Genomic DNA, 25,149 nt, shown 5'->3' on the forward strand with positions numbered 1-25,149 from the left:
TTGTTGTGTTTCCAAATACTGATATTCAGAAACATTTAAGACAAATTATGCTGCAGAATAAAGCTGAGCGTGCTAATTACTAAAACTGAGTCAGTTTCAGTGTTTATTCACAAGATTCTGTTGAGTTCTGTCTGTTCTGTCTGAGTGAAAAGCTCATAGTCAATTCAAAATACAAGCCACTTCTCTCTCTCTCAACAACATGTCAACATATTTAGGCACAAGATAGAGGCATGAAACACCGACTACCCAACACACACTTTGTGTGACCTCAGTAGGTTAGGTTACTATCACACACCACATTAGACCTTACTTTATTTCCCTACTATGTCATTAGACAAAGCGTCCATCCCTCACGACAAGCATGTCCATTCATACCCATTAGGATGGCAGTAAATAGCTGGAGCCAACCGTGACTGGGGCTAATCCGATTGCTTGACACAATGGACACTCAGGACAGACAGATCCGCTAGCAGCCAATGGGAAAAGGAACATACATAGACAAGCTACACATCACGATTATAGGAAGGCAATTGGTCACGGAAATGAAAAGCCATATCATTAGCTGGTTTAAATGAGAGTCACACACACAAACTCCATGGGAGCATTAAAACACAAACTCTTGTGTAAAAGATGAACACATACGAAGTCAGATCAAATCAATCCAATTTGATAAAGCTGTATTAAATCTCCAATACACACAAACACACACACTCCACACACACACACACACACACACACACACACACACACACACACACACACACACACACTTTCCCATAAAGCATACTCACGTCACGCACGCGCAACCAGCCACCCTGCGCATAAGGGCAGATATGAGAACTGGGGAGGTCAGAAGTTCACGAGGGGAAGAAGCCATGAGAGAATCCCTGAGTCATCCATCAATGATTTAAAGTGACTACAATGAGACTACACTTTCACACACACTTGACGTCAGTATTACACTTTTAATGAGAAACCACCTCCCGTATTAAGAGTCATCGAGAAAATTCAGGCACTAATAACATTTTATAAAGATAACAATGAGTCAAGTCATAAAGATCATATCTAGAATATAAAAAGCATCCATTGGCCATATGTGATCTTTAAACATTATAAAAGATACTGAACCACTGTTGAAATTATCTTTAAACACAATAAGAAGATTTCTACACACACACACACACACACACACACACACACACACACACACACACACACACACACACACACACACACACACACACAGTTTAAAAACAGATACAGATATCCAAAGAACTAGAGGTCCCTCCACAGAGCTTTATACAGCCTTGAGACACACCACCATCATTAAGACAACAGATTAATTCTTCTGTTCATTCCTCCAGAGCAGCCAGCTGGGTTTTCCCCCACTAAATCCCACTCTTTCTTCTCTTTCTGCATATATGTTTTAAGATTACACAGAGGCAGCATTAGTTGCGTACATTACACAACAGTTTGGTCAGACAGGGATAAAAGGGAAGGTAGGAAGGGAGGAAAAGATAAAGGAAAGCAAGACAAGGAATGAAGAGAAAAAGAGAGATAAAAGAGATAATGATTATGTATAAGAAAGAAAGAAGAAGAAGATGCTGTCTTCATCAGCATTTGGTGTATATAGCAAAATTATAGAAGGGTGGATTTTCAAGTATATATTATTATATCATACAGCCATAAGATATACAGCTATTAGAAAAGACCTTTTGAAAACACTTAACATCTGCATGTGAAAGCCACCAAGAGCTTCAATGGTACTCTTTGTTTAAAACTACATACACACTAATGACCAGCAGAGATGTACACATGGAACACAAACACACCCACTTTTCATATGTTATATTTAGTCCTGAAGGGGACCTAAGTGCCAAACCTTACAGTTGGGTTCAAGGACATTTTATTATATGTCAATCTTTTTGCATCCCTTTACAAATCCACTATATATATATATATACAATATTCAACAACTAAAAGATTCAATAGACATCTGTAATCAGCTTTGGTTGGTTGGTTGTGGGCTATATACATAACCTGGAGCTGCAACCTGAAAATGAGATGCATGTTGTGTGCTGGTTAGGTTCAGTAATCAACAAAGGGAACTGGCCTGAACAAACATGCAGCCAGAAGTGCAGGCAGGTGCTACCATCAGCCTCTTTTCCCCCTTCTCCAGACACACAACCTTTGTGGTAGCCTGCAAAGGAAGGGTCTCCTAAGGCCAGGGTCACCTCCCTGTAGACCACCACAGCTCTGCTCTGGCTCCCAGATGTTCTCTCTCTCTCTCTCTGTCTCTCTCTCTCTCAAACTTAAATGGACCGACATATAGCATCGCTATGGGCGATAACCAGCCACAAAGTGTGGATTTGTTTGTATGGATACACAGACTACTTGACCTGTAAATAGTAACTACTGCATGTGTTTGGATGTTTAGTCTTTATCTCTTTATCTAATTGCCCTGTACAGTTTACAACAGTTATATTGTTTGTTTGTTTGTGGATTTGTGTTGTTTTGGCAACTGACAACCTTTTGACAACACAAGTCCTTGTATGTAGAGTTGGCCAAAAAATCTGATTCTGGTGTGTGTGTGTGTGTGTGTGTGTGTGTGTGTGTGTGTGTGTGTGTGTGTGTGTGTGTGTGTGTGTGTGTGTGTGTGTGTGTTTGTGTGTGAGTGTGTGTGCGCGTGCATGCGTGTACACATGTGTATGTCCCCCAGCACACATATGTGAGTCAGTGCCTGTGCACTTGTTGAGTAAATGATCTATTCCTGGATCTGTCAAGGAAAAAGGGGGGGAGTTGAGGCGGACCGTTTGGATGCTGATCAGGATAGACGTGTGTGTATGTGCGTGGTGGTTGCTGGTGGAGGAGGGCAGTGGAATCCACACCAGACCATCTATTATAATGACAGGAAGCAGGAAGTACAACCCCTTCACAGTCACATGGCTGCCAGCTGTCTTGGCAACTAAAAGAAGGAAGATAGAGATGATGATAGGGAGTGTGTGTTTGTGCGTGTGTGTGTGTGTGTGTGTGTGTGTGTGTGTGTTATATATACAGTTTATATATCTATTAATTTATTTATATTCATATATACATTTATATATATATATGTATGTGTATGTCTGACAGTCAGTTTGTGTGTAAAGCGTGTAGGTAGAGTAGCATTTGTATGTGCATTCCTACATGTGAAGATGACATTTCTCAATGGTATATCTGCATTTGCAAAGAGAACAAAGGCTCAAAGTTCAATTTAGTGGAAGAACTACTGTCATCCATCCAAATCTCCATTGTCTTTCTCCTCCAATACAAACATAATCAAATGTATATGCCTTGAATTTACAACCGCCAACGTTAAGCCAAATCCAGTGCAGGACTAACCTCAGTTTTCACCATATGGATGTGTTTAGTAACTGCAGCTCAGTACAGATGTGCACGCCCTCTTGCAGAGACACACATAACCTCACACGCAAACGCATACATACACACAGATGAACAAAAATACACATTTTTTTCTTGTTCATCGTTTCTTCCCAGACCAAATAGTGATGGAATGAATGACAGCTCTTCCTATTCTGGAATACTAAATTGGCCATAATGGTAATATATACAATTTAAAAAATTAATGATTTAAAGAATATGTAAACACACATGCACAAATATATATTATTGTGTGCATACTACACATACTACACACATAAGGAATCATCTTAGCCAACTTTCATCTGTCAGCCTTTAAGTCACTCCAGGTTTACATGTAAGCTGTGAACTGGCTAACCGAAGGAGTATCAAATTCAACCTCACAACGACGACAATCATTGCAACATGAAACCTTTTGTTGCTTCTTGTGACCTCTGGTGCCACATGGACCGTGAAAACAGCTTAATTCTTAGACTATAGATCATATGGAAGAGGAGTTACTTATGCACACACACACACTCACACACACACTCACACACACACACACACACACACAAATACTCACCTTCAGATAGGTGGGCCGTGTGTGGCGTCTGTGTCTCCTTGCTGTAGGAGACCACCTCTTTGGGAAGGAAGTCTACCTGTGTGATCTTAGAAGCCCCAAGCCTCAACATCCTGCGCCTGGGTAACAGAGACAAGATGTTCCTATTAGCATAGTTACATTGTGAATTAAACCAAATTGTCCTACATATAATACAATATGTTTCCATTTGTATCAAAGCAGTGAATAACATGTAGGGTCTTGTGTCTGTAGCTCAATATTCAGGGCCATTAGAGTAATTGACCCTTTATATGGACTATTAAATTAGACTATTAATAAAGGCCATGCAATGCCAAATAAGATGTATTGCAGTATATTTTTTTTTGTCAGACAGTGAACAAGAGCAGAGAAGGAAGATATACCCGAGCTCAGAATCAGCTTGCAGCTGCAGCACAGAGGGGTCTGTGTCCCACTGCAGCGTCCTAATGTCACCAACAGGGTGGGGTGGGGGGAGCAAAAGAGGACATGCATGTTTACAAACAGACACATTAAAACAAAGACACAAACACTGGCCCACATGTATGCGCGCACACACACTCACCCACAGACCACTTATCTAGAGAACAGCTTAACACAGGAATTCCCATCGAATTTCATGCAGGCGCTGTTAATGGAAAAATGTTTAGATAAGTGGATATAGCGTGGGAGAGCTATACATTAGGGAGACATTATATTTCATTACGTTTCAATGTACTCTGATTATTTAAAGATCTCTGCTCATCTCTTGTAATAGATTTCTTGGTCTTCTGCCAGGAATCTACAAGATGAAAATACCAATACATTTATAGACAAAAAATGTTCCATTGTTGTGTGGAAGGTCAAAATGATTTGATTGTCTTTCTCATCGGCAGCATCCAGTTTTAGCAACGTGTATGACATTAATGTTGTTTTTTTATGTTTGTATGCCATAAGTCTAAGACATTCTGTGTATTGATGTATCATATGCAAATTTGTGCCAAAGGATATATGAAAACCACAAACAATGTACCCAGCAACATGATGATTTCCACCTCACACCCATATCACAACATATATCATCTATGTACATAGTCACATGATAACATTCAGCGTATGAAAATCAAAATAAAATGCGTTTTCAAGGATCAACATACATGACAAGGTAGTTGCCATGCATGATCAACGAGATTGACACACCACGAGGAAATTGCTAAGCTCATTCAGTGCATTAGCATGGTTCTCCAGCAGTTATCCAGCTTTATATTGGGGAGGTGGGAATCGCTCGCTTGCAGGGAAATCAAACAGCAAGTGAAACCTAGAGAGTTTTATGGTAACTTGGTTGAAATGTACCAGCTGTGAAAGGATACCGCTTCTAACACCACTACACTTTTTGATGATACCTTTTAGGGCCAGTGAACACGCCCATTAGACCTTCAGCTTGTGCCACACAGAGCCAGGTGAGAGTGGCAAGGCATTCTTAAGCCTGACAGAACGGCTGTTTTACAGTAACAGCGATGACACTTTAAGCAGCAGATTGTCAACTCTGTGAAGGCTGAAATGACTTGTGTGGCTCAACTCATGCAAGGGGAAATCTTTCGAGCTGGCATTTAGGGAGACAGTGGGGCTTCAGACAGGCACAGACAGGAAGTCACCAGAGGAGAGCAGAGGAACGAAGCAAAGAGGGGCACTGCGCCGTTTTGATCTTGTAAATCATGATGGGAACACATTGCTAAGACCACTGACAACACTGTGGGTGGCTCTCTGTGTTCACATGAGGGCAAACTCAACTAAAGAAAAGAGGGGTGTGGGGTTCCTGGGTTTGACGTGAAAATGCTTACCTTGAGCTCTGTGCTTGGAACTTGTTTTTAGAGAAACCTGACCTAAGAAGGGACACACACATACACAGCCACAAATGGAGAAGCTCAAAATGGCATGCCATCATCCAGGGTGGATTTGGGGGGGAAAACAAATATTTCATTCCAGGCACTAACTCACCAATTTGTAAAATCCAATTTGTAAAAGCTAAAAAGAAACAAAAAGTCTTATACAGTATAAGATAATTTATTTCTGCTAGGGACTTTATTGAGTTCCCACACATTCTTCATCCCCAATTCCACCCCTGGCCACACCAGAACAACACATCACTAATGACCCCTGAGGGCATCACTCACACACTGACCTCTACAGTCAGATGCCATTAAAAAGCAAATGGAAAGCACTTGATGACCACTCTCTTCTCAACTGCGAGTTTAATTCACCAGAGCAGCCATGTGTAGAACTTAAAGGTAAATAGTTGCTCTACTGGTCTAGTGTGTTATGGATATGTAAGCATTTTCTCTACTCTAGGGAACAGTGACAGAAGAGGAAATTACATTTTGTCACTTGTGCTCAAATCAGCTACATGCCTTAACAAATATAAAAGTGTAAGGTGAATGCACATTAGGCTAATATTCCATTAGCTTGCTCACTAAGGCTGCTTTCTGAGGTTTCAACCAAGTAATAGATAATATCTGGCTATTTGCATATCTCGCTCTCATTTTCAAACTAGCAACTAACAGACCTTATCTCAAGATCAAATGAAACTTCTCAGGACTAGTTATGAGAAGCAATAAGCTGTACAGTGGTCATCAAAACACCAGATGCCATGAGAAGTGACAGATACAACATTGAGGCACCTCACCATCAGTGCCACTCATCCTTACCTAAACCTGTTGTGCCAATGACGAGAAAGGAGACAGAATATATGTCAAAAGTATCCAGAAATATCCGCAGCCCAAAGCAACCTCACATTTTTATCATTTTTAGGCCACATGATTCTTTCGAGTTTAAGACTGGGGCACTGCAAACAGTTTATGGATAACCTCTTAAAAAGCATGCCCGGTAAGAGTGAGCAAAACCTTCTAGTGTTAGATTTCTTTCACATGAGTATCTAGTATTTCTTTTAGCTTTAGATTATAATGTAAAAAGAATGTGCAGTATTGTCAATGAGCTTTGGAGTTTCAAAAAGGATCTTTCTTTACCAAAGCCCAAGAAAAGGCTACAAAATGTTTGGTCAAAGTTAAAAAACCTTCTGACATTGAACTTGGGTAGGAAGTGTGTGGTTTGGACCTACCTGCTTGCTGCTCCTCCATCAGCTGAATCCTGGCTCCCCGTCTCACTGGGCGTGCTCACTGATTTGGAGGGTGACACTGGGGTCGGGACTAAATAATGAAAATAACATGAATCTAACATTAAAGGCTGCAAAGAATGGACTGCTCAAAAAAATTGGGATGAAAAGAAATGAAGTAAAACGAGTGATGGACAAATAAAATAAATGATTAAAAGAAAGGAGAGGGAAGGCAGGGCATCAAACGCATTGTTGGTTTTGTATTTATTATCAATTTGTGCTCAGCTTTATTTGCAGATGCATTATAAATAACTTAGGCTAATAACAGGCATAGCAGTGACCCAGTTTTGAGGTGTTTAGGGTGTTGTTACAACTTCGGACCACTAGAGAACAGTGCTTCCAAAAGCTTGCTGGAAGTGACAGACACCCTGGGGATTCAACCTACACCAGTCTATCAGATTTGTGCACAAGTAAAGGGAAGACATTTTTAGATCAAATGATTTCTAATCAATTATTTCAATCACATTTCAGAGTAGTAGTAGATATAGTATTCCTGTCTGAATATCCTATTACAAGATGTGATACACTCAAGGTACACAGAAAACAGAAAAGGATGATAAAAGGGAGTTATTATTAAAGTGACACATCAAAGTAAAAATGTTCAGCACAGTCCAAACACAACATGCAAAAGAAATCATGGACTCAACATAGGATAAAATGTGATGAAACCTAATAAAATAGTATGTGTGAAAAAGCTACTATTAAAAAAATAAATTAAAACATAAGTACTATAATATTAAGAGACATGGAAACACAGATATTAACCTACTTTAGTTAGCTGATGACTTTATTATCAGTTAGGCAGAAATTGGACTGAAATGTTTCAGCAAATTACATTAAGTGTGCAGTGTGTCCATCTTAGTTGTAACAGATTACTAAAACTTTTGCAGTACAATCACAAGAGAACATGGAAAAAACCTTTAAAGATTCATTTATTGTTTAGGGTAGAAGAGTATTATGTACCCAGAGGAGGCTCCGGTGAGATGCCGATACTCTGTAGGAGGGCCTCGGTCTCCCTGCGCTTACGGTCTAAGTCTGAGTCCTCTGGGGTCATCTCTCTCTTCTGCTGGCTCTCTGACTGCTCAGAATACATAGAGAAATGTCAGCTGACCCATCACGAGTTAAAGAACAAGTTAAAACATGCACATGTAAGCACATTTTGATCAAAAATTCCAACACCAACCTTCTGCACACACATAGATGTTTGTATGCATGTATGGACACACACTACCTCATCCTTTTTATGTGTCACGGCCTGACGAAAAGCAATCGAACACACAAACAATACACACAAGAGTGCAATACAGTATGAGTGCCAGTTGTGTGAACTTACTCACTTTTTTCCTTACCTCTTTCTTCTTCCTCTCCTCCTCCTTTCTCTTTTTTTCCTCCCTTATTTGGGCGAGGCGCTGCTTCTTGCGCTCCAGCTCTGCTTTTAAGTCGCTTTTGTCCGACATGATGTCCTACAGGGCTTCCAGGGAGGAACAGGATCGAACAGGAATGAGCTACTTATGGCACTGTCACAATATGCTCTGGTTTCATAGTTACATGATACTGTATAGAAGAGTATAGGTTTATCCAGTGAGCCTTCAGTAATGCTTCAAAAATCCTAATGGGTGTGGCAGTAACAAGGCTATATTGATACTGGAAAAACTGCTGTCAATACTGGACCATACTGAGCAGAGGGGGATTTCCACATTTGTGTGACACTTTTACCTATTGCCTAAAACTAGTCCAGTATATGTAGGCTATATTTAGGCAGACATTGCTTCTGTTCAGTTTCTTAGACAGATCATCAGGGCTATCAAGAAACTCACCAAATCCAATAAAAAGTCCAATGTACATAATAATGTGATGACAATTTCATTGGAAAGACCCCAAAGTTCAACACTTCTATCGTCACTATTGAGGTGTAGTGAACATACAGCAAATACTAGTTTAGATTGTCTTATTAAGAAGATAATTAATCCTAAAAAAACGGACAAGACCTATTGTTACTATCTTGTATCAGGCTCACTGACGAGGCTGGGAGTTAGTACAAAAAGGTAGGCTACCTATTTATAGCAGTCTGCACAGGGACCAGTGATTTGCTGGTATTAGGCCAGTGTCACATCCTCAGACACAGTAAATGAATAGAGGGCACTTAACCCCGAAGGTTGGAAGCGTCTGCCAAAGCTATTTGGAATTTAAAAATGTGAAAATAATAAATGTGCGCCGATATAAAATAAAAAACAATGGAACTGGCACATACACTGTGTACCATAACAGAAAAAATACAAAGTCACACAGATAAATATGCATTCAGGAAGAAAAACAAACGCTTTAACTGACATTAGCAGGGCATAAATACATTAGCAACTAGCTAATCACACATTTGACAGCATTTGTACTTAACGTCAGTGCGTTTGAGGCCTTGCCATAAATACTATGGTAAATTCTGGTGACGAATAGCTAACAAAAAGAGGAGTATTTTATCGTAAATAACCGTATACTGCACTGTTATTGTTTCACTCGTACCTTGTCCACTCGCACTGATAATGATGTGTCACCCGGCAAAGATGCTGTCTCACTGCTGCAGCCGAAAGAGAAAAAAATCAACACATCCTCTACCTAAATCTCACTGAATCGAGGTCTCTCGGGTCCCACCGAATAGGTCGTTTAAACCTTTTCGTTTGGCTATTGATGACACTGGTTAAAATAGAGCATTTCAGCGGTGGATGACCCAAATAATACATAAAACAGGTGCACCGCACGCCGACACATCCCTAGGAGGAGTAGGATGATGCTGAGAAGGAGGAGAGGAAATCCCACCTCCTTTGACACGCACTGTCACCGTCTCCTGGCTGTTGTAACGCCGCCATCTTGTGGCCATTTGGAGAAGTGCGTTGGAGCGGCCGAAACTAACAAATAAACAAAGGTTGATACATGTCTTCTCAGACGTTGCCATACAATAATACACTGTGTTTTTTTAAGACAAGTAAACAGGCTTTAATTCGTCGTTAAACACCAGCTGACTTATAGTTAGCGGCCTGTTAATATAAGTTAACGTTATATAAGCTAACGTTGCTAAGAAGTGAAGCGGCGAAGGTTACTACTGGCAGTTGAGTACGTTGCAACGGTTGTTTCAAATGTAACTGTTACCGTATTTAACGCTAACGTTATATCAGTTTGTTAGCTCTTCAATTTAGACGTATTTCCGGTAGCTCGTCGGTAGGGGGTGCTGTAATAAAGGTTTCTGTTATTTTACTGCACAGTTTGGGTTGTGAAAAACAACAACCAGGGGCCCTTTCAAAGGGAATACATTATTCTTCCTCCTCCTCCTCCTTCTTCTTCTTCTTCTTCTTCTTCTTCTCTATTAAATGCACATCAACGCTTGGCTCTCATTGGTTGACGTTAACGTCAGTCCAGCCGCTTCCCCGCCCAACAACAATACACATCGCTCGGTGTTGGAAGTTGCATCTAAAGGGCATTCAACAATTTGACCACATGGAAAAACAACGAGAGGAAAAACAATGGGGAACTCGCATTCTGCATCCTTAGAGATATCCATTTAACGAAAGGTTTCTTGTGCGACGCCGAGCTTTAGCATTGCTAGCTTAACAGCCGTCAGACTGGAGCGTCCTGAGGAGAGAAAGGACAGTCTGTCCCTGATTCACTGAGAGTCAGGGTCCGTAGAGGAGAGGGAAAATGAAGTTCGCTCAGTTTTTGCTGAAAAATGGCTCGGTTGCTGGGATACCGAAACTAGTGGAGAGGTTTGCTAAGTTTTCTCCCTCTCCCTTGTCTATGAAGCAATTCATTGACTTCGGTAAGTGTTTCGAGTAGTGATTGTTTTTGTCGGACATTGCACGTTACTCTCCAAACACTCGCATGGCAGTTGCACAACTCACGTTATTCTCTTGTGTGTGTGTGTGTGTGTGTGTGTGTGTGTGTGTGTGTGGTGGTCGTCGTGACAGCTGACTTTGCGCTATACAGGTCATTGGCAATAATAATACACGTGCAGACTGATAATATGTCTTTGATTTGACCACTTGTAACTTTTGGTTTTGATAACTACACACTGTGACCCCATGGACACAGTTGGATCCTGCAGTGGTCAACAGAAGAAACACAAAATAGCTGATGTGGTTGATCTCTGCCCTGACCTTCGCAAGCTCTCATGTTTCTGCTAACTCAGCAAAAAGCAAGGTCTAAGGAAAGACCATGTCCTCAAATATTAATGGACAGATTTCCTCTGAATGTTGCTTTTTAGGAAAAGTTGCTGTTTTCTCTTTTTTCTCTTTTGACAGAATGGGGTCAAAGTTGGATGCTTGCTCAGTCATTTATTTCCCTATCTCTGTCCCTCATGTGACTGCAGGCTCAGCCAATGCATGTGAGAAGACCTCTTTTGTGTTCCTGCGACAGGAGCTTCCTGTCAGACTGGCCAACATCATGAAGGAAATTGATTTCCTCCCTGACAAGCTCCTCGGCACCCCATCCCTAAAGCTCCTCACCAGCTGGTAGGATCTCAAGAATACGCTACATTTCTCTGTCAGGGGGTACACACTGTGGGAATGATTCAATCTGAAATGAAACCGTGTGAAAGCAAGAGAGAGGAAAGCAGCATTAGGGTGTATAGAAACTGGAGTGTCATTTATTTTCAGGTTCATCATGTTAAACAAGGTTGCACACAGGTCGTGTCTGGGTCATTTAGGGTCTTCATCAAAGCAAACGTCCCTTGTATTCCAGCTTTCTCATGTTTAGCTTCAAAGGGGAAATACATCCATAGATCTGTACGCAATTTTCCACCTTTAGCTTTGGTTAAGTATAGGCTTACAGCTGTGATCTGATGAAAACATTGCTACTGATGTTGTGAAAGCCCGTGTGTGAGGTTTTGTCACAGCCTGTTCAATTTAGATCCCCTCCCACCTCACCCAGCTGTTCTCTGTGCACATGCTGGCTACATACCATTGATCTGGGAATATGCTTTATGTCTTTGTCTGAATTATTGAGGCCAACCTCACTACGTGTTGCCACTCTGGTATGTTAGTGATAGAGCAGCCCAGGTTTTATGATTGTGAGGAATGCATGCTTCCTTACGCCACGGTCAGCTGTTTGTGTTTGTGGTCACAACTCTCAGACAGGTAGAGTTATACCAGCATGGGTGAATCTGTGTCCACATGCCCATCTTAAGGTACATTCTGTACATGTTGTAAATATTGTTGGTGCACCCAAGTACAGGTGTGGATGTGTAAGAGAAATTATAATTATGTCTGTTTTAGGTTTTCAGCTGCTAGTAGAATAGCTGTAATCATTTTCACTTGTCCTGATGAGATAAAATGAAACACTCCCTGGATGCATGTGACAGGGTTTCACTGTAGCACATTTTGGATATTGAAATCAACCACATTCTCCTGTCTTTTGCCTCCAGTTTCTACCGAATAAGTGCTAAAGATATACGGCTAGTTGTAGGTAATCTTACTACTTAAAGTTTGTTTTTCCATCATAGCTGCTACTTCCTGTTAGCCTCATAGTATTCTACTGTAGACTTCAACCTAGCATGTTGATTATGTTTGGCATATAAGTCACCTCAAAGAAATGTTAACAACAAGGTCATTACCCCACCCCCACTCTTTTTCATAAGAGCAGTGGTGTCTATATTTGGCCATGCACCTCCTGGACTGTGTCTTTGTCTTCCAATTACTGCAGATCTCGCTGGATTTTCAGCAAAGGTGTTGGTTTATCACTTGTTAATGTTGTTGACCAGGGTAGTGAGGCAAAGCCTTGATATTTCCTGGCAAGCTTGTGCAACTACAAGCTGCAAAATATTCTATTTCAAGATGTACATCTGTTTGCATGGCTGGACTTAATCCAAAATTCTAGAGCTGAAGGTTAGTTGAGGGACAAACTGAGCACGTAGAAAGCGTTAAAGCCACCCTGCTGTTCACCTTTCACCCAGTTTTGAGAGAGACAGCGCCCAAGAGAGTGTGACTCAATGAGCTCAGCACTCGAGCCTTCTTCATCCACCAGCCTACAGATAAAGTCTGGAATAAACAAGCAACTATTATCTAAAGAGAGGACGGTGTTAGTGCTAATCATGGGGAAATGCTGTATGCCTTGTTACGCAGTTGTTAAACACATTAGTTTAAATGTCCTAAACACAGTTTCACATTAATGTAATCACAAGATTCTTTCATTATATTAGATCTACTTTGTCATCCTGATATACAGTGAATTAACTTAAGTTGAGTGTGTTTCTATGTTTTCTCTTCAAATTTATCCTTTTGTGTCTGCCAGGTATTCACAGAGTTTGTGGGAGCTTGTAGATTTTTTAGAAAAAGATCCAGATGATAAAGATGTTCTGACGAGGTAAGTTATTGCATATACTTTCCAGCATATTGCTTTGTGTAAATCTTCAGAATGTCTCTGTCTGGTGTGATCAGACTCAGTAATTCGGACGCCTGAAAACCTAATGTCTGTTGTGTAAACAGCTGTGGTTGCATCGCTCATGTTCACATGCCATGTTGCACAGCACCTGGAAACCACTGTTGGACTCAGAGATAGAAGGTTAATTACATTGTCGCTGAAACGGCTAAACTGTTTCAGCAAAATCCAACATGCTCAACCACAAAGAGGAACCATTCATGCAGATCAGAAACGGCAATGATTCCTTTAATTTGGAGTAATTCATCTTGTTTATTCGGCACACATTGTAGACATTTAATCATGTACTAGGTTCTGTTAAATGTACTGCTACTACTACAATTGAATTAGTATTATTAGAATGAACCCTGCTGTAGCCACCAGTGGACAATCTACTTCTGCAAACAGTAGGTGTCCCTTTTTGACTGCTTATGCGCCCCTGTTTGAAGTAGCTCCAGGCTACAGTAAATAATGGATAGTCAGCGCAGGATGTTGTGTCGATTGGGAACAAAATGGAAGGAGGATCAATTCTGATTCGAATACTAGATATTGGATATCGGTACAGCCTTAGCAGGCTGGTGCGTGCGTGCATTTTATGTGTGTTCACATTTATGGCAGGGGAAAATATTGATATTTATCATTGCAATAAAGATGGTATACGTGTCTTTGCCCTCAGCTTTGTACAGACTCTGGTGAATATCCGTAATCGGCACAACAACGTGGTTCCCACCATGGCTCAGGGAGTGGTGGAGTTCAAGGAGGCCTTTGGCGTGGACCCCGTCACCAACCAGAACGTCCAGTACTTCCTGGACCGCTTCTATATGAGCCGCATCTCCACGCGCATGCTCATGAACCAGCACAGTCAGTATAGCACTCAGTGACTGACTGTGAGTTAATCAACACAGTTGCTCACACTCGAAGCTTGTGCCATTTAATTAAACTCAAAGTGCTGTTTATGCTCGAGAGCTAGCATTTAAGAGTGTGGACCCGATAAAGGTCACAGCACATTTTGTAATATTTTTCTCTAATATGATTAAATTTGATAAGATATTCACAAATGTACATCTGTAAACTGTGTGTATACATTTGTGTGTTTTCTTTTTTTATTCACACACACTTGTTGATTTTGTGCCCTGTAGCATTAATCTTTGAAGGCAGTGCGAACCCTGCCCATCCCAAACATATTGGCAGCATTGACCCCAGCTGTGACGTTGTGGAGGTAGTAAAAGGTAATGAATAATCTGGATGTGTTATCTATTTTACACCACTGTCTATACAGGCAGACGTGACTGTTTGACCTTTTTATTATCTGATATTTTTAGAGTCAATATAGAGAGTGGGAAGTGGAAACATCATGATGTGCATGGCTGTAATAGACCCACCTCTGAATGTCATGTAAACTTGTTTGTGAAAAGAAAGCGAAGATAAAGTTGCCTGGAGTTGTCTGTCTTTGTGGTTAGAAGTTCTCACTGTGAAAAGTAACCATAGATGTTTTTCAATTTGCAGATGCCTATGAGACTTCAAAGATGCTGTGTGAGCAGTATTACCTGACCTCTCCTGATATGGAGATCACAGAAGTCAATTGTAAGACTCACAAAACAAGCATGTTTCTGTTTGTAGATATATTATCTTTGTCCACATTTTTTAAGTTACTCTTGCCTACACTGTACCTTTTATTGTTTCACCTGGACACGTCTGCTGTTGTTCTCATAAAATTCAACTGAACATTCTCGGATTAACTCTTAGGATTTAATTCTTTAAGTGAGGTCTGTTTACTGTCAGCTTGGCCCGCCAAGACCCTGCCAATGCAGCACATGAGACATTCCTCAATTGAGAATGTGAATTCCTAAACAGAAATAGACCAGGAAAAGGCTTTATTTTATCATGTTCCAGATTAAAAACTTTGGGTAGTATGGTAGCACCTCATGTTCTTTAATCAAATCCACATACCTAAATCCCTTTACAGTATATCAGTGAGAACATGTACCAGGGCTTTGAATGTGAACTGTACAGCATATTATTGGCAGATCAGGTCTAGGTTATATGAATCAAAATGATAAATGAAGTTGTTAATGGCTTGTTATTGGCTTAATTTAACAACAACTTTCAGGGTGCCTGGGTGATACATTTGTCATAGTGTTAACATATTTCCACATTGAAAAAAAAGTGTCTTTTTTCATCTGATCAATCTTTTCACAGCAAAAAACCCTGGTCAGCCCCTTCACATTGTCTATGTGCCATCCCACCTCTACCACATGCTGTTTGAGCTCTTCAAGGTACAGGACCCTACAAACCTGAAAACCAGACATTAACCTTATTAACCTTCACCTTGTGTCTGCTCAATCACTCTGTAATCCACTGTGTATTTTCTCTCTCAGAACGCCATGAGAGCTACGGTAGAGACCCATGAGACGAGCCCAACACTGCCCCCGATCAAAGTGCGAGTTTCACTGGGAAGCGAGGACCTCACCATCAAGGTAGATCATGACATAGAGAGTTAATACAGACCACAACTTTTGCATTAAAGGCAGTATTGTCTGCGGGGATTCATGGAGAGGCTGGTTTTACGATTTTAATAACAAACAAGTGTTGTTGCACCATGATGAAGAGTTCACTGGACGTGAGCCTGCTGGGAGAACAATGAGAGGCCCCTTGAAAATTTTAACATACCTCTCCTTTATTTTTAGATGTCTGACAGAGGAGGTGGAGTCCCTCTGCGGAAGATTGAGCGTCTGTTCAGCTACATGTACTCCACAGCTCCCAGCCCAGTCCACATAGACAACTCTCGCAATGCACCACTGGTGAGACTCACTTTATTGCTCTGGTCTTCACTGTTGACGAGTCTTAGTCCGTACACAGTGTGCTACGAGACTACATGCTTGTTAAACGTGCATTCGGTTCACAAAAATGTTGTATGCTGTTTCAAACTGGGATTAAAGGTAAACTAAATTGTAATTCTCTATGTTCTAATCAGAGACACGCACAACTGAGCATGGTTGCAAATTAGCTTATTACAAAGAGGAATGCAGTCAAGAACATTTCACTGGATTAAACTGTTACCACATGAGAAGCTGAAGAGCTGCTACAAAGCAAACCATCCAGAGTGTCCACTGTATGTTTTATAATCTTGTAATATTTTTGGGACTGGCCCAGATAGGCTCATCTGTATTCATACTGCAACGCTGTTATTTTTCCTTCCTGCCTCCTTCCTTCAGGCTGGATTTGGCTATGGCCTGCCCATATCCCGTCTGTATGCCAAGTACTTCCAGGGAGACCTGCAGCTCTACTCTATGGAGGGCTACGGCACCTCAGCTGTCATATACTTGAAGGTGAGAACAGCTCTACTTCCACACAGAAACAACCTTGAAAGCCAAGTAGGTGTAGAGTGTAGAGCATACAAATGTGCTGTCAACTACACGTCCTGGATTGTCTGAGTGGTGGCCGGTGTAAGGTTATTATGTTATAAGGACAATGATGTGTGTCATTTTGTAAGTTATAACTCACCACATGTCCCATGTTATAAAACAGAGCAAAGCTTGCTGTCTTCATTAAGCGAGGTTTTCTCATTAGCAGTGAGAACCAACCTGGACCTGACTGTCGTTCAAGCATACAGTATGTCTGTGTGATAAGGCTATTAAGTTCCCCTCTGTCCTGCATCACAGGCTTTGTCGTCGGAATCAGTGGAGAGACTTCCTGTTTTCAACAAGTCTGCCTTGCGGCATTACCAGGCAACCACAGAGGCTGATGACTGGTGCATGCCCAGCAAGGATCCAAAGAAACTGGGCAAGTATGAGAGGACTCGGTAATGGTGAGCCAAGGGAGGAAGTGGAGGACTAATATTTAAATATTTTGAATAAAAGAATAATAGCATTAAGAAGGAGAGGGTCCACGTTGGAAGAAATGGATAAACTTGTACTGTAAGTGGGAGAAGGCGTCAAATGCTTTCAGCATGTTGCCGGACCTGGACTTTCTCACGCAAGAGAGAAATCTAGATGGAGAAAAACGCTCAATGTCGGTGTCAAGAATCAGATAAATGCAGCTGAACTATTACTGCCAGCTGCCAAGCAATTTAATTAAAAATTCTCACCTCATTTATTTTCATTATATGATGATTTACGGGCTGCTAATGGTAATGGAACAAGTCAAGTATTAATCTTCTTTTGCCTCACTCACTTTTCAGTTAATAATAACAAGGTTACACTGTGAAACAGAGCATGCTAGCTGTTTGTGTTTCTGTCATAAACACATGTTTCAGAATGTATCATTTCACAATCTAAAAACAAACGCTCCTTGTTTTATTCAGTTACTGGGAAACGTTGTGTTTTTGCATTGGACTCAATGTGTATCAATGCTTTGAAAAAAAACAGCCAAAGCCAGCTACAGTGGGTTCATTTAAGTTGAGCGGAATGGGAACATTCACTCACTGCAGCATAAACACAAAGGGAGCAAAGTCTGTTCCTCCACCTTTGTTCATGCATTTTCAGTCCTCTATAACTCGCAGCACTGCTTCATACACACAACTCCTTGCATTTCATAGCAGTTCTCAACTACATCATTTCAAACACACTGTAAGAAGAATTTGCACTGGTTATGCAAATTGAAATTATTTTATTATTCAAACAATTGTTCCATGTTTAGTCTTTTAGCCTCTTCACTATGAGATGTAAACAGAATGTGATCCTTTTTAAAGGAGTACCTACCTTGTGCCTTCACATTTAAGCTGAGATTCTTTTAAAAGTTAGATTATAATATGAATATTTAGACAGTGTATTGAGACGTGTAGGCATGCTTTCATAGAGGAAAATTAGACGTGCCTTTTGTTTTTGGAGAAGTTGAATTGTTAAAAAAACACAGTATTGCAAGCTATTTGAAGTTATTATGTATGGCTGAACTGTGAATAACTGTATTTTAATTGTAATAATAACTGCCAAGTTAACCTCAACCTTCACAATCATTTTCCTCTGTTGAGACTGGTGTGAAGTGAATCGAAATGAACAGAAATATACCCTTTTAAATCTCTTTCCAAGAAATTCTTCAGTGTTAATCTCTGCATGTTAAAATTAATTTGATAATTTGTGTTTTGTATTGATGCATGTGTTGTATATTGTACAGTGACTTACTTCAGAAGGAGTGAACGCCTGTGTGAAATGTTAAATGTTCTGCTCCAGCTTGTTACGTGACACAATGTAAGCGATCATGCTCGGGTCAGTGTAGCTCGGATGATACACACTTTAAGTTAAGTGTAGACACTAAGAAAACAGGTGCTCAGACAGTGCGAGCTGTATTGATCTTACAGACATTGCCATCTGTATCTAACAGTTTCACATATTCCAGGCTTACTCTCACCAGTGTACTTCTCAGTTCAGTCTTTGCCGAGTTTGAAGTGTTCAGAATGGCTGTTAGAACTTATATTAATTATAATAATATGATAATATTAATTCACTCATTTTAGGATTTTTATGATTTGTGAACATTTCACACTGTGTAATAAACATTACTCTCAAAGGCCAAGTGTTACTGTGCTGAAGTTGTGGTTCACCAATAAAAGGACCAGTGAATGTAGAAAATAAAAAATGTCATGTGACTTCTCAATACGTCATCACCTGTGCTTCTGTTCGCCTTTAGTTGCTTGTTGTGAATGTGATGACTGGTATTTTGTGACAGATTCATTGATGCAACATGAAACAAATCAGGTTTCATTAGGTCGCTGAAGTGATGAGTAGAAAGATTAAACTGTTAGTGTGTTAATTATGTGCCACTGGAAGTTGTTGCTTCCCTCATTGTCCCGCTGACCCCCTCCTCTCTCTCTCCACAGCTTGTTTTAGGAAACTTTGCTCTGTTTGTCTGTCACCGTCGCAGACACAGTCCAGTGGCTTTTCGTGGCCAGCTGCCAATAGGGGCTGAGAACAGGCCGTCCTGTTCTGTTTTGCCCCCTTCATTAGTGTGCCCACATGTCACACTCTATTCTGGTTGTGTTACTTTTCTCTCTTTGTCTCTTTCAGTTCCATTTTCCAGTTCACTGAGGCCTTATTGGTATTGTAGCAATAAAAATACAGTGTTATACAAGCTCATTTTTTAAAGACGAGAGGATAAGTGAAAATACGATCGGTGGGATGTAAGAATCACTACAGCGGACAACGTTCCCTCTACAGGAAATGTCTGATGCAGACCAGAGCCGCAACAGAGATTTCATCTGGATCTATTTACTTTTTTTTACGCTTTCATTAAAAATGTAAAAGAAATGGGTTCAAAAGAACTATCCAAACATTACTGAGCTGTTTTCTTAATCAATTCTTCCGCTAATTTAAAGTAAGAGTAAATATTGGAACTGCAGCTTGCTCTTGTGTTGTTTTACATTAAGTAAACCCATGCAGGGTTTGTTGTCTGAGCTTGTGGGTATTCGTGCACTCTGTTGCACCTGCAGAGCTGAACAGAGTTCATTTAAGGCCTCCAGCTTTGACACACAAGACAGTTGCTCTTAAATGTATAACCTTGGAAAAGTTTTTATTTTTAATGTATGCTTTGGAAACTAATTTATTTGCGGCGCGCCCTAGTAGGTCACCGGTAAAACTGGCACCCCACGTATCAAAGGCTGAAAGGCTGAGTCCATGCTGCAGCAGCCATTTGTTCGAGTGTGACCTGTGGCCCTTTACTGCATGTCACCCCCCCTCTCTCTCACTCATTCCCGTCTATCTTGAGCTGTCCTGTCAATACTGGCAACCTCCCTCTCACAAACATATACAGAAAAGCTATATGCACTGCTAGGTACAAATAATTATTTGATTAAGATATCAAATTGAAAGTCAGCTAGTTTGTCACAGACACACCTGTTTATATGTATGGACTATGGACTGCCATAAGGTTCAGTGAAAAAACGTTGAAGCCTGCACACTTAATCATTGCCACAAAAAATCTTTTAATGAAAAATAATGCCATTAATGACAAACTGGGAAGCTGGAAATATTAAAAAAAACAAAACACTCAAAGACATTTCCCCAGTTGTTCTTTGAAATGTTTGCAAAAAATAATTTGTCTTAGTCACACCATTTTAGTGACATGTTCCTGTTGGCTCTCTGTGTATCTGTATATGATGTGTAGTATAGTGAAGAAAAGGATCAAAGAAGTAATCTCCGTTTCCTTTCTCCCATCCTAATTCAGCCTTCATTATTGAAAGCTGAGCAGCCTTACTCTTTATGTTTCTTGAGGCTGCCAGTTCATTTTCTCCCTTTTCTCGTCTTCAGCAAAAACACTTAATAGCTCAGCAGCGCCTCTCTCTCCATGTGGCAGCCTCAGTCTCCTGAGAGCTTTCCTCTATAGTACGCTGGCATTATCTCCACATGTAAAATTAGACTTAATGCCTGGATAAAATAGACTGGGATGCTCACACCATTACTGCATGCTGGTGTGACCGAGATGATTGGGCCAGGTCATGTGTCCTCTACATGAGACTTTTCAGTGTGGTTCAATGGTCTTCCTTTAGGTGAGGATCTATAGTGTATTTACAGCTGAAAGTACTTTTGAAAGTAGAAGTCAGGATGGAAAGCACTTCAAATGTAACATCTAATGCTGATATTACGTTGCTGTCACTGTTTTGCTGAGGGACCTCTGTTTTGAGGGTTTTGAGAAAGGCTTCCAATATATTTTTTTCCTTTCTTGTGCTGTTTTATTGGTGGAATAACTAAGTACAAATTTGATAATGTACTTTTTACTTCTCTTATTATCTGACAGCTTTAGTTACTAGTTGCTTTACAGATTAGGATTTTCGCATACAAAACATATGAAGAAAAATATAATGCTTTGTTCATTAGTTGCAGTCCTATACAAAATAATTCATAATGAGCTCCACTTAAACCAATCAGTCAGTAAAATCCTGATTTTACATCAATGCATGATTAATTATAATCCATTGGTATAACAGTACAACTTTACTTTTAATTTAATTTAATTAGTATTATTATTAAATCTGAATACTTCCTCCACTGCTTCCTCCATTTGTGGCCAACAAAAATTGATCCATGTACACAGCTACATGTGCAGTCCACTGGAAAAACAAGCACTTGTCGTGGAGGGCTTTGTCAAGTGTTTGTTCTGCAAATAGTGGAGTATCAGAAGAGTGTGAGCTTGAGTGTGAACATTAAGGCAGGTTGCCAGGTAGATTTGGATCCTCTCAAGTATGAGACAGCACTGTAATTGAGAGACAAGTTGGCGGAAAATGACTGCAAATACTCACATGCACTCACATCACTTTCAATGAGACGAATAGGGCCTCTGTAGAAGGTGAAATATATAAATAATACAAGGATTACAGAAAGAGAGGTTGTGGGCACAGGATAGTGGCTCCATGTGGCCCAGAAGAACAAAATCCTCAGTACCTGATCCTCAAACCCCTGCATATTTATGGTTGAACAGTCTATTGATTCAAACTTTGTAGTTAGTTGGATGCCGTCCTCTGTCATGTCCAACCACCTCTATAAATAAGTTCACATGATTAGGGCTCCAGTCCAAAACCCTGTGGAGAGGCATTTTCTTAATTTCTAGCCCCTGAAAATGGTCTGCCTGGCACATATATAAAGGGGCACACTTGTTAACGTCAGCTCCAACGAGCAGCATTTTCACTCTCCTCGGTCTACAGGTGGCAAATGTTTCTATTACAGTCGTCAGGTGACAGGCTATATATTGAGTATTTGAGTTTTATGAACAAAGGTCTCTTCATCAGTATAGTATCCCCTCAGGTTCCAGTAATAGATATTTCTTCATGGGAGTTGGGAGAGGCAGCTGTGCTACACCTCTGTGACAGAGCCTACGCAGACTGGATCTGATGGCACATCTGGTCAGGTGAAGCAGGCTGCGGGGCGTGTTGGTGCAAACAGCGAACAAAGAGTCGTAGAAGTTTTTATGACGCTGAGGAAGCAGAGAGAAACATTGTAGTAAAACCTAAAGTATAAGTCATGTTTGGGTAAGTATTTTATATTTGCGCTGTATTTCAGTAGTGCCACTCTTTACTGCTTACTTAACTGAGCACACCCTTCATACTATCCATGTACAGTAGATCATTTTACTACCTTGTAGCAGTCATCGGGAATGGCAGTTCTCCACTTCTTCGTGGGCTTTAAGCGTTCATAAGAATTGACCATGATTTCTACTGCTCTGGGGTAATTGTGGCAGGACTGCAACACCTGCACAAAGTAACACACAATATGACATTATATAGCACAAGAACCATCAATCGACAGGATGATGGAGGAGATGAGGTAAATGAAGTCCACAAATACCTTGTGGAACTGGGGTGGGTAGATCCGTGCTGCGTCAAAGTTGAGCAGCAGCTGATAGCAGAGCTCAGGTATGGCCATGGGCCTGACATCGGTCACTTTGAGGAGATACTGAATGGGGGCACAGCCATTTATGTCCATGGATCGTGAATCTGCCCCGGCCTCCAGCAGCATCTGCATCAGAACGTGATCACAGTTCCAGGCTGCCTTGTGAAGAGCTGTTTTATGGTCCTCTTCTTGGAGGTTTGGGTCTGAAAGAGAAGGGCAGCTGTTGTAGAAAATAACCCCCACAGTTTCTATTATAGACAACAGTGACAATAAATAGTGAAAGTCATGTACAGTTGTTGGTCCAAAAACTCACCTGCATGGTGGTCCAGCAGGAGGCGACAGACAAGATGGTGGTCTTGGCTGTAGATTTGCTCTTTAGGATCAAAAGCCCAGAAGGCCGCAGTCATCAGAGGAGTCTCCTGGAGAAAGTTGACTGCATCTACAGACGCACCGTGGTTTAAATAGAGAGCCAACAGCTCTGGGACGCCGAATCTGGCTACTGTGTGTAAAGGTGTCTCCTCATCATGGCTCTGGCTGGGCATATTGACTTTTGCACCTTCACAAGGAAAAAAGTAGAAGTTATTTTGTTGCTTTTTGATGTTGTTACACAATCTGTATTTGCACTTCATCCATCTACTAATGCATCCATCTATCCAAACATCGTTCCCTCCTGACCTTTGACAATGAGCTGCTGGGCACACTCCACAGACTCCCTGGTGATGCAGTAGTGCAGTGGTGTGTGTCCGCTCAGTGACAGGCTGCTGACCTTTGCCCCGTGAGCCAAAAGCAAGGCAACACAGTCACTGTTGGAGACCTCGCAGGCCACGTGCAGCGGCGTCTTCCCATTGGGCATCCGATTGACAGCTGCACCTTCCTGAAGGAGCACCAGTGCTGTTTCCAGAGCATTGTACATCACGCATACATGAATGCCCATTGCCCAGGACTTTTCCAGTTTGTAGCCTGGGAGCCAATAACCTGTAGCAGAAAAGACAACCAAAAGAGTTTTTAAGGCCCTGTAAACTTATCTTCTCAACAAGAACACAATATGTTCTGTCAAGATAGTTGTTGTTTTTCTTACTGGTTTGAAATGCCTGGGGGCCAGTCATGTCAACACAGTAAGAAGTAAAAAAAAAAAATCACAGTAACTAATAGTATTAATTAAGGATATTTTTCTGTTTAAAAACTTTAACTTTGATTGTTGCATATTTTGTCATGAATATTTAAGGTGATAAATACTTAAAAACAAGTTTTTAGGGGCTTTGAAAGTATATATCAAATGTGCTTGTATCATGTCTAGCTCACAGTAGATTTATATCTCTTTATTGCTTTGTTGTTCTATTGCAATATGCTTATTCACCAGTTGCCAATTATGTATGTGATTGTGTTTCCTGTCATATCCAGCTTTAGGATCCACAGGGATTTGGCACCACCTAGTGTACAAACTACAGAACTAATCCCATAACTATGATATCCAGGGGGTGTTTACATTCAATTCTTACTCCCTATTCTATCATCCTATTTATAAATGCTTTGTGAAAACATAATGCCTGGCAGTCTAGTTGGAGTCATGTGATAACTCATGTTTCTGGGCCTAAATGCTTGATATTGTATGACAAACAAACAGTATAACACCACTTGGTTTATTGCTGCTGGTGAAATGTGAATCAGTCTCTTCCTCTTTACCTTGTTTGTATGAAGCCAGTACCATGCTTGGGTCGTCCACCTCCAGCACAGTGTCAATGTCTAGTTTCCCGGTGTGCAAAATCTGCATGACCTTCTGAGCATTGTTGGCCTGCAGGGCTTCCAGAAACTGTTGCTTCAGCTGTTTGACAGCAACTTGCCTGGGGCTCAATTCCTCCATGAACTCCCTAAAAGAAATGCGTCGCTCCCTGTATGGCACTGCCAAATCAGCCAGCTCGGACACTAATGTTCTCCACGCAGCATGGAGCAGATAGGAAATAAGCGCACAAATAACGATAATGAAGGTGTCAACCATAACCCACACTGGGAGGCCTCCATAAGCCCAGTCATGAGATATGGGAGGTGTATGAGGAAGGGAGACGGAAATGAAGTAGAAGAAGACAGTGCAACAAGTGACAGGAGGTAGTCAGCAGAGAGTAAAAAATAACCCTGGAGTGAAATTAGGTGGAATATAAATAGAAAGGAGAGAGGGAGGGGACTGGAGATCTACAGCAGTTGGTCAGTTGCTCATATGTAAACTGAGAGAGTGGCATCATGAAGTGGTGAACATAGCATGGGGATGGCAACGGTTTCAGAGAGAAAGCTGTTTA

The 25,149-nt window shown here is 40.9% G+C and overlaps 3 protein-coding genes across 14 annotated transcripts in view; 1 reads left to right on the forward strand and 2 right to left on the reverse strand.

The window, feature by feature from the left end:
• LOC127357393 (cytoplasmic dynein 1 intermediate chain 1) overlaps positions 1 to 9,952 on the reverse strand; it is a 51,447-nt gene extending 41,495 nt beyond the window's left edge. For 2 of the 11 annotated variants that reach the window (XM_051389564.1, XM_051389563.1), the window contains exons 1-7: positions 9,660 to 9,952; positions 8,480 to 8,613; positions 8,106 to 8,220; positions 7,089 to 7,176; positions 5,815 to 5,856; positions 4,381 to 4,440; positions 3,983 to 4,098 (exon numbers count right to left, since the gene is read on the reverse strand). In XM_051389564.1, the coding sequence (XP_051245524.1) occupies positions 3,983 to 4,098; positions 4,381 to 4,440; positions 5,815 to 5,856; positions 7,089 to 7,176; positions 8,106 to 8,220; positions 8,480 to 8,599 (541 nt within the window). In that variant the 5' untranslated portion in view covers positions 8,600 to 8,613; positions 9,660 to 9,952. Of the gene's footprint in view, positions 1 to 3,982; positions 4,099 to 4,380; positions 4,445 to 5,814; positions 5,861 to 7,086; positions 7,177 to 8,105; positions 8,221 to 8,479; positions 8,614 to 9,659 lie in introns of all 11 variants that reach the window. The other 9 variants (XM_051389562.1, XM_051389560.1, XM_051389571.1 and 6 more) reach the window with 6 other exon arrangements.
• A 544-nt stretch (positions 9,953 to 10,496) lies between these two features.
• Positions 10,497 to 19,133, forward strand: pdk4 (pyruvate dehydrogenase kinase, isozyme 4). Of its 2 annotated transcripts, XM_051389572.1 has the most exons (11): positions 10,506 to 10,947; positions 11,497 to 11,638; positions 13,416 to 13,487; positions 14,218 to 14,402; positions 14,681 to 14,770; positions 15,048 to 15,125; positions 15,741 to 15,817; positions 15,920 to 16,018; positions 16,229 to 16,342; positions 16,757 to 16,870; positions 17,204 to 19,133. In XM_051389572.1, the coding sequence occupies exons 1-11, from the start codon at positions 10,830 to 10,832 to the stop codon at positions 17,345 to 17,347; spliced, it is 1,233 nt and encodes a 410-aa protein (XP_051245532.1). In that variant the 5' UTR covers positions 10,506 to 10,829; the 3' UTR covers positions 17,348 to 19,133. The 2 variants fall into 2 exon arrangements, 1 of the variants encoding a protein (XP_051245532.1); XR_007882247.1 differs by lacking the exons at positions 15,741 to 15,817; positions 15,920 to 16,018; positions 16,229 to 16,342; positions 16,757 to 16,870; positions 17,204 to 19,133 and having other exon boundaries at positions 10,497 to 10,947; positions 14,218 to 14,428.
• Positions 19,134 to 20,437: 1,304 nt separating this feature from the next.
• asb4 (ankyrin repeat and SOCS box containing 4) lies at positions 20,438 to 24,959 on the reverse strand. Its single transcript, XM_051391244.1, has 6 exons — positions 24,542 to 24,959; positions 23,534 to 23,833; positions 23,172 to 23,414; positions 22,814 to 23,061; positions 22,604 to 22,717; positions 20,438 to 22,442 (listed from the first exon to the last, which is right to left on the reverse strand). The coding sequence occupies exons 1-6, from the start codon at positions 24,852 to 24,854 to the stop codon at positions 22,254 to 22,256; spliced, it is 1,407 nt and encodes a 468-aa protein (XP_051247204.1). The 5' UTR covers positions 24,855 to 24,959; the 3' UTR covers positions 20,438 to 22,253.
• Positions 24,960 to 25,149: the final 190 nt, after the last annotated feature.

Source organism: Dicentrarchus labrax, unplaced genomic scaffold (assembly GCF_905237075.1).
Source record: "Dicentrarchus labrax unplaced genomic scaffold, dlabrax2021, whole genome shotgun sequence".
In the NCBI taxonomy this organism is placed as follows: domain Eukaryota; kingdom Metazoa; phylum Chordata; class Actinopteri; family Moronidae; genus Dicentrarchus; species Dicentrarchus labrax.

Coding starts and splice junctions, on each gene's coding strand:
- asb4 (XM_051391244.1), bottom strand. CDS start 24,854: ATGGTTGACACCTTCATTATCGTTATTTGTGCGCTTATTTCCTATCTG. Junction 23,415..23,533: donor CCAGCAGCTCATTGTCAAAG/GTCAGGAGGGAA, acceptor TTCCTTGTGAAG/GTGCAAAAGTCAATATGCCC. Junction 22,718..22,813: donor ACCCACCCCAGTTCCACAAG/GTATTTGTGGAC, acceptor TACTTTGTGCAG/GTGTTGCAGTCCTGCCACAA.
- pdk4 (XM_051389572.1), top strand. CDS start 10,830: ATGAAGTTCGCTCAGTTTTTGCTGAAAAATGGCTCGGTTGCTGGGATA. Junction 14,771..15,047: donor CGTTGTGGAGGTAGTAAAAG/GTAATGAATAAT, acceptor TTCAATTTGCAG/ATGCCTATGAGACTTCAAAG. Junction 16,343..16,756: donor ACTCTCGCAATGCACCACTG/GTGAGACTCACT, acceptor TCCTTCCTTCAG/GCTGGATTTGGCTATGGCCT.